The 9,426-nt window shown below is 29.4% G+C and overlaps 1 protein-coding gene across 1 annotated transcript; it reads left to right on the top strand.

Moving 5' to 3' along the window:
* The first annotated feature begins 5,199 nt into the window (after positions 1-5,199).
* LOC130951452 (inositol oxygenase 4-like) lies at positions 5,200-8,483 on the top strand. Its single transcript, XM_057880101.1, has 11 exons — positions 5,200-5,275; positions 5,379-5,496; positions 6,253-6,334; positions 6,440-6,644; positions 6,810-6,869; positions 7,243-7,295; positions 7,528-7,650; positions 7,746-7,815; positions 7,983-8,061; positions 8,193-8,274; positions 8,385-8,483. The coding sequence occupies exons 1-11, from the start codon at positions 5,245-5,247 to the stop codon at positions 8,409-8,411; spliced, it is 930 nt and encodes a 309-aa protein (XP_057736084.1). The 5' UTR covers positions 5,200-5,244; the 3' UTR covers positions 8,412-8,483.
* The last annotated feature ends 943 nt before the right edge of the window (positions 8,484-9,426 follow it).

Below are 9,426 nucleotides of genomic sequence, written 5' to 3'. Positions count from 1 at the left end.
TTCAAGAAGATTTATTTAATAAAACCTTCTTAATAAGAACTTATTGTAAAGCAGCCCAAATGTTTTAGAGAATGATGTAAAAAATTTGGTTTCAAAACAAATATTTGCAAGATGGCAAGCTATTTTATCATGTTTCGATTTTACTATTGAACATATAAAAGGAGAACTAAATTCACTCCCTGACTTTCTTACTAGAGAATTTTTGCAGGGAAAGAATGGAGCAAAAAGCAGCCTCCAGTGAAGATTATGGTCAACCTTTTGACCAAGTAAAAGAAACAAAATTACCTATTACCGTTGTACCAGCAAAACAATTATCATTAAGACCTATGACAATGTCACAGGTTGTAAAAGCATCATCATCATCATTACCTTCTAAGAGCTCTTCTATTACTACTAATAATAAATTCACATTATTACAACCATCGGATCTCTACAACACTCAACCTTTGAAAGAACAGTTTCCTTACTATGAAAAGCCCAATCCTATTAAAATACTAACCATTGAAAAAGAGTGGTTCAAAAAAGACAGAAAAACCCTATACAAGACTATTTTTCCAAACACTTTCCATTACATTCCTATTAACCCACAAAAAACCCAAAAATTCTATGAATTCATATTAGTAGACACTGGATCTATTGAATTAACACATTATAGAGACTCCAATACCAAACAACCTATTTATTCAAAAATAAAAATCATGAAAATATTATCTCTACAAGAATGGGAATTACCCCCATATCAGTCTAAAAACTTCTCTTTGAAGTTTGAACCTCAAAGCTATACCTATTATGATTACCAAGAAGCATGGAACCATATTTTATTCCTATCACCAAGTCCCCATTCTTGGTTCATATGGTTCAGGAAGGGGATATCATTACAATTTCCCAAATGGTTCCAATCATGGTTCCAGAATTTCGGACCAATAGAAGCCTTCTTCCCGAAAGAAGCCAGTATGGCGTATGAATACTTTAAAAGCAAGTCATCATTCCTATAAGAATATAAATTCATTTCATTCATAGCAGCCATGGGAATAAGCTGGATTATGACATGGGAATATGATTCAGTAGCATATGAAGAATCTCCAAGCATACAATATCTAGTAAGAGTAATAAAAATTAAATGGTGGAACAAATATGATATAAATTTACTAAGGAGAGCAGCTATTGATCAATGGTTAACAACATCACAAAAGCGTCCAGCAATAACAGCCTCAAGCACCACTAATGAACAAATAGCATATAGAAAAGAGACTCAATTCTTAGCACAGAAGCGACAAATTATGGCAGCCCTAGCAGCGGCAACCTCAGAGGAAGATATTCAAAGCTCTCTACAAGCAATACAAACCGTACCTCTTGGAGAAGACGAAGAGGTCCAGTCCAGCCCAGCTCATTACTATCAAGATTCTCAAGACCCATTTGAAATGTAAAAAGTATTGTATATGCAATGAATGTAAAAGCCCAATCATAAAAAAGAATGATTTCGGTTAAAAAAAAAGTAAAAAGTAAAAAAGTAAAAGTAAAAAGTAAAAGCAAACAGTGAATGTCGGCAAACAGTACTGTCGGCAAACAGTACTCAAATAGTCATCATTTGGGGTCTATAAATACCAAAGGCCTCACTCATTCAAGATCATCAAAAACTTGAAAGCTCAAGAAATCTCTCTACTCTTATATCTTCTTACTTTATAAATTCTCCAAGTATTTGTAATCATCTTCAAGAAAGTATCAACTTTGCAAGCAATAAAAGTACAAGTTCATCTCTGTAAGCTTACTATCTTTCTTTTCTTTATTTTCTCAGTTATTATTCTTATAACATGAAAGAGTTTTATAAAAGGCTTAGATCTTTAAAATTAGTTACAAGAAATATGAAAACAAGAGTAATGGCAATAGATAGAAAAATAAGAGAACTAATAACTGAATCTTCGGAATTAAAAGTAGAAATAAAAAAGATGGACAAGAAAATAATCAGAACCAAAAAGTTTCTACAACAAATTAAAACCATAAAATCAGCAAAAACCGTTAGACAAAATAGTAAAAATAAACGCATTCATTATGTTAGAAGGATGCATTATTTGCATATACAAAGCATGAGACAACTTTATGAGATAGAATCAAGAATACATGTATATAACGTTCAAAGAATGGATGGCAATCCCCAACCTACTAACCTTGTACAAGAACCTCAACCTTTACAAGATCCTTCTTTATTAGAACAAGCTCAACCACAACATCCTTCTTTATTAGAGCAAGCTCAACCTTTACAAGTGGATATATATATATATATATATATATATATATATATATATATATATATATATATATATCCCAAAATACAACCCAAAATGTAAAATAAACACTTATTTCTCCAAGTCAACCTCTAGGAGGGACAAAGTATAAAATACAGAGAACAACTATGTATAATTATATATAGGAAAAATAGACAAAAGTACACTCGAATTTTTACACGGTGGACAGATGTATTCCTAAATTTTTTAATGAGTCATTTGTACACATGAATATAAAATTCCGTTGTCAATTCTACCCTTCCGTGGCCTGAGTAAATTTTTCGGCGGTGGTGGAGGCCAGGTGACACGGTATTGTATGATGTGGCCAATTTGAGGTGACACTGTGGAAAATAGAAATATTCATTATGAAATTTGTTGAAATAAATACAAGAAAAGGAAATAATGAAATCACTGTTCATCTTCTTCCTTCTCTAATTTCTTTGAACCATATGAACCCTAACACAGGGTGTAGACCTTTCATTGGCCTTGATGGCACATTCTTAAAGGGCTTCTATGGAGGACTTCTACTCACTGCAATAGGTCAAGATGCCAACAACCAGATTTTCCCAATTGCTTATGCCATGGTGGATTCAAAAACTAGAGATAACTGGAAATAGTTCTTGGAGCATTTATACATTGACTTGGACAACTACAAGGTTTATGGTTGAAACTTCATTAGTAACCAACAAAAGGTATGCATTTATACATATTAATTGAACAGCGTCTAATTCCGGCTATGCAACAAATTATGCCTAGAGTTCATCATTGCTTCTGTGATATGCATATTTGGAATAATTTCACAAAGAGATGGAAGGACAAACAACTCAAAGGAGCAATGTGGGAGTGTTGTCGAGCCACCACAACTCAAGAATTTGATGCTGCAATGTTGAGACTGCAACGGATCAATACTGGAGTATGGGAGTATCTGAACAAGCTTGATCGGAAGCAGTGGATCAGCAAGTAGAACTAGAACAATGGCTGCAACTCAAAATTAGTTGATTTGGAGAAAGGAGTTTTTTGGCTTTGGTGTTCCCATTTGGGCCTGCAGATTTCTTATTGGAGTTTAAAAAATTATTGTTATCATTTCCTGTGTTAGGGTTCATATGGTACGAAGAGATTAGAGAAGGAAGAGGATGAACAGTAATTTCATTATTCCTTTTTCTTATATTTATTTCAACAAATTTCATAATGAATATTTCTATTTTCCACAGTGTCACCTCAAATTGGCCACATCATACAATACCGTGCCACCTGGCCTCCACTACTGCCGAAAAAATTATTCAGGTCATGGAAGGGTAGAATTGACAACGGAGTTTTATATTCCTATGTGCAAATGACTCGTTAAAAAATTTAGGAGTACATCTGTCCACCGTGTGAAAATCCAGTGTACTTTTGTCTATTTTTTCTTATATATAAGTAGAAACTGAATAAGTAATGAAAAAGTATAGTTCTTTGCTTCAAGAAGGCCTCCAAAATGCTCAGTGCGGTGCCTCCAGACCTGCATCTGAAAAACAACAATATATGTATGGAATGAGAATCGGAGTTTCTCAGTATGGTAAAGATGCCAACATACATAATGTATAAGTTCTCGAGAAAGTCAGAGGCATTCTTAGAACTCTGACACTCAGAATTAAACTTAAGAAGGTATTCTAAATCATAAATTATGTAAGTTATCTAAGGTGTTTAACTTCTAAATCCATCTTTAACCTAATACTTAACTTTCCGTCTCTTCTAACCCTCCGAAATACCAGTGGAACTACCCTCAGCGTTACCTCCACCACCATGAGGGATCTCTCAGTTGCAAACACATATAATTCAGACAAAGAAAACAAAAATAGAGGTAGCAGTTACAGCAGATAGAACAAGTAGCAATTAATTACAGTTAAACAATTAGACACGCCAAAACAAAACATACTCAAACAAATCACTCAAATGTACACGATGCATGTTTGTCCTATGGCCGATGAATCTCATCTGTTGGTTATAAAGTCAAATCTAACAAGTCCGATAGCTAATCCGACATATCCGGTTATAAAGGGGGCGGTTTATACTTTCTCTCATTTTTCTTCTTTCTTATTATTATTATTATTATTATTATTATTATTATTATTATTATTATTATTATTATTATTATTATTATTATTATTATCAATTTATTAATTGCTAGCTATATTTCTTTGTAGCAATAATGATACAAATCATGTGTATAAATCATCAAAGGAAAAGCTGATAGGTCCATAACACATATCCCAACTTGTCCTTAAATAATAAAGTACATGAAATAATTAAGATAGAAAAATATGTGATTGAGAAATCCAATCTTGCTCACGCAAAGAAAACTGGTTTTAAAGAATTGTAGACTACGAAATAATAAAGGGCCAACAAGGTAAGGTAAGTCACTTGTTAATTAATAACAATAATAGAAATATTTTAAACAACGACATTTTAATTTGTTTGAAAATAAAAGAAAGGCATTGTATCTTTCGGCACACCTCAGCAAGCACACTACCTCTGAAGATGTTGTCTATCCACCAAACCGTTTCCATACAAATGCTACCGAACCCTTTCTCGCCTGTTGTTAATTTTGCATGGGACACGTCATTTCTTCATTCTCATTACCTTGTCTTATGTATATATGAGTAATATTTTAAGAAACAAATCGGTGAATTTGGTAAGCACACTGCTGGCATATAGTTGCTGGCATACATTTAATTAATTGGAAAGTTACTAAGAATGGTATGGTTTTGGTTTATATAGATAATGATAAATCCTCAGGAACATAATTTTAGTTAAGGATTCCAAGATTTCAAATTTTAAGACAAGGACTTGGTGATGTACTATATAAATTAGTTTTGTCTTGGGTTATTGTCGCACCCATTTTCACTAAAATTTTTTATCCCTTTTTTTAAGTTTTTAAGCTTCTTTTTCCTGTGTTTCTTTTTGCTTATTTGAAATAGAGAAAATGGCCATTCAAGCTGAACAACCTGTCCATGGTTTGATTATGTTTTTCTTCTTCTTTAAAAAAAAAAAAAAGTATTGGAGCGTTATTTTTTTATTCTAGATAGAAAATCCCATATCTAAATTTTTTTTTTCTAGGGTCCCAAGTTGAGGAGAAGAAGAATGTGCACATTGAAGAAACCAGTGAGTTTGTGTCGGCGGCAAAGGACAGAACGTTTAAAGCCCCAAAAAGCAATGCATTTGGCCAATCCTTCAGGTTTCAGTTCCCCTTTTAATATTCTCTTTTATTTGATTTTTATTTCTTTGATTTAAAATTTATGATTTTAAGCAGTTAACGCCATATATTTGACATAAAATCACTCATCTAAAAAAATTTAAATTAATATAATAAAACATATAAATAATTATATATCTAATATAAATTTTGGCATATATAAAAGTCTTATTTAAACTTAAAATGTGATTGTGCATAGATATTTTTTTTTAAGATTTTTTATCTTAATTTTTTTAATAATAAAAATTAAACTCTAACTTTCTTTAGCAGTAGAAAAGACACATAAATTGTTACATTTCTTTATCTAATATTTTTAACAATTTAATTTTGTTTTAAATGTTAAATATGCAACTAATTACATATGTCAATATAATTTAAAAATAAAAAACCTAACTTAAACTTAGTTTGCTCTAAGTTTACTACATAAAGGGCGAGAAAAATTTTGTATCTTTGTGACCCACGTGCTCTCAATAAAACTGAGATTTCTTTTTTATATTTTTGAAAGAATTTAATTTTGATCACAAACTAAAACACTTTTCATATATATACCAAATCATATATCAATAAATATAACAACTTTTTATATATAATTACTGTTTAAATAATCATTTAAAATATTCTATAAAATAATTTACAAATTCATAACCCTTCATAAAAAGCTTACATATACCATACAATAATACACATACAAATTTGTAAAAATGGATTCAGATATCGACTAATGAGATTATTTGGCAGGGATTATGATATTGAAAGTGAAAGACAAAAAGGTGTGGAAGAATTCTATAAATTACAACACATTAATCAGACATATGATTTTGTAAGCCAGATTCTTATTTTCCTCAAACATGTTTATATATACTAATACACAATAACATGAAAGCTCAATGCTAATTTCTGAAATTTTCATTTGCTAATAATATAGGTAAAGAAAATGAGGGAACACTATAAGAAATTGGACAAAGCAGAAATGAGTATATGGGAATGTTGTGAGCTGCTTAATGAAGTAGTGGATGATAGTGATCTTGATTTGGATGAACCTCAAATTCAACATTTGTTGCAAACTGCAGAAGCCATTAGAAAAGATTATCCTAATGAAAATTGGTTACATTTGACTGCTCTCATCCATGGTAATTAAATTTAAAATTTTAGATTTCTTTTCTAATTTTCTATTATAGCTTTAAGATCAATTAGTTTAATTTTAGTTATTTTTTGTCCTTTTATTTCTAAAAAGTTTTTTTCATTATTTTTAAATAATTAATATGGATTGACAAATAAATATTTGCTTATTTTAGATCTTGGAAAGATTCTTCACCTTCCTCAATTCGGTGAGCTACCTCAATGGGCTGTTGTTGGTGAGAATTTTTCTTATTATTTATGATATTTTTTTCTTTTTTTTAAATAGAATAATCTTTTTACTATTATTTTTTTAAAAAAAAATTTAATTATAATATTTAAAATTAATTATCATTTTAAAAGCTTAATACAAAACCAAATTTTTATTAGGTCATTTACGGCTAAATTAAGGTTGAGAGAGTGTAAATAATTAATTATAAAAATATTTGTGTTGTAATTATTTTGATTCAATTTACAATATTTTAAATAAGACACATCCCTATATTTGATGTATAATTATTTTATCAATCTTTAAATTCCCAATTAGCTAGTTTTGGTATGTTACTTTAAATTCAAAATTTTAACCAAATGATTAAATATATATATTTGCAGGAGATACATTTCCTGTCGGTTGTGCCTTTGATGAAAAAAATGTTCACCACAAGGTAGCCTTCCTCTTCTAACAAAACTATAAAAATGACCTCTTTTTTTCATGTCTCAAACAATTATGTTATATTTATACTATAAAATTAGTAATTAATATAAAATACATATTAAAAATAAATTAAATTACATATATTTATATATAATATATAATAGTTAATTTTAATGTATAAATAATATTTTTTATTCTAAAATTATCATTGACCAATAATATAAATTTTTCCTATGCTTCAGTATTTTAAAGAAAACCCAGATAGCAAAAATCCTGCTTATAACACTAAAGAAGGAGTTTATAGTAAAGGGTGTGGATTAGACAATGTACTCATGTCATGGGGACATGATGACTATATGTATATGGTGAGTAATTAAATATATAGTTACAATTTATATATAATTTGTTCATTATTTTGTTCAAGATATATAATAAATTTATACTTCACTTGAATTTATAGGTAGCAAAAGAAAATGGAACCACTTTACCTTCACCTGGGTTATTCATTATTAGATATCACTCATTTTATCGTAAGTATCTTTATTTACTATATATGTGCTTTTCCTTTTATGTCATAAGAAGGCATTTTTTGTTGGGCAACAAAAATTCGTTTTATTTTGTAAACAAAAAAAAAATCATAATTTTTTTTTAGTATTTCTTTCAATAACAATGTATTAAGCTTAAAACTCTTTTGCAGCCTTGCATAAGGAGGGAGCATATACTCATCTTATGAGTGAAGAAGATTTTGAGAACTTGAAGTGGCTTCACATTTTCAAGTTAGTCCTTTTTCTAATTTATATATATATATATATATATATATATATATATATATATCAATTAATTTGCACACAGCATTTGGTATTATTACTATTTAATAACATCACGCATAATTATATGTATTATGTAGTAAATATGATCTCTATAGCAAAAGCAAAGTTTTGGTGGACGTTGAAAAAGTGAAGCCATACTATCAATCACTTATTGACAAGGTGTGAGGGCACAAATTTCAGATGGATTATTTGCTCATTTTGTTTTATTTGAATTCCTTTTGTTGTTTCTTAACGTGATGTTCTTACTTTTCTATTTGGATGGTTTATAGTATTTCCCAGCAAAGCTGAAGTGGTGAAGAGAATCAATATAAGCTAATGGATCTACCTCAAGGGCCTGGAGGGAATTGATTAATTTTCCTTGAGAGCAAGTTAAAAACTGGTTGAGACATATATATCAGCCTATTATTATCTATATTGTAAATCAGAAACAGATTGCTTCATATGAGGCTTTTGAGTGATATATATACTCAATAATATGATATATATATATATATATATATATATATATATATATATATATATGAGTTCTTATTCATACATATCAAAATAACAATCAGTTAAATAGTGGAGAAAAATAATACAGACACTACTAAAAAATTATTTTTAGCGGTTATTTATTTTATTTTTAGTGACAATAAAAATAGCCACTAATATAATTAATAACAATTAGACATTAATTGTCTTATGTTTTGTCACTAAAAATAATTGCCAATAAATACTTTTTTAATGGCCGCTAAAAATTATAACTTGTGTAGCAATTATACAATTGCCAATAAAAAAATTTTTAATGGCCTTTAAAAGTTATGATTTTTTGTGGCCATTTTCTCGAAATTTTATATGGCTACTAGAAGTAATTCTAATATTATAATATTATTTATTTTTAGTTATTATTGATATTGCCACTTGTAACACCCTAACTTTTAGCATCTCATTATCGTACCAAAAATTTAGTCGTTACTTACCTCTAAACCTTCTTTTTCTTTATTATCTTTAATTAATATCGAGCCTTCATGAATACGAACCGAAACTTTAATTAAGAAAATAAGAGGAGACTTTATTTTAAATCACTTAATCACAAAAGTATATATTCACGTAACTTTATATAAAAAGACTTATTCAAGGAATCTCAATTACAAGTCCTACCCCTCTACAAACTAAAATAATAAACGACAAGGGAGAAATAAATTCTAACAACTCAACTCGTGAATATATAATCTTCTATGCTCCTGTATTTTCTCACTAAACCTTCGCACCTATAGCTGAAAGGGGTGGAAATAGGGGGTAAGAATTGGGGAGTTCTTAGTAGGGTCG

This window comes from Arachis stenosperma, chromosome 9 (genome assembly GCF_014773155.1).
Source record: "Arachis stenosperma cultivar V10309 chromosome 9, arast.V10309.gnm1.PFL2, whole genome shotgun sequence".
NCBI lineage: Eukaryota > Viridiplantae > Streptophyta > Magnoliopsida > Fabales > Fabaceae > Arachis > Arachis stenosperma.
The sequence above is the reverse complement of the archived record's forward strand: the minus strand, read 5'-3'. Positions and strand labels throughout refer to the sequence as shown.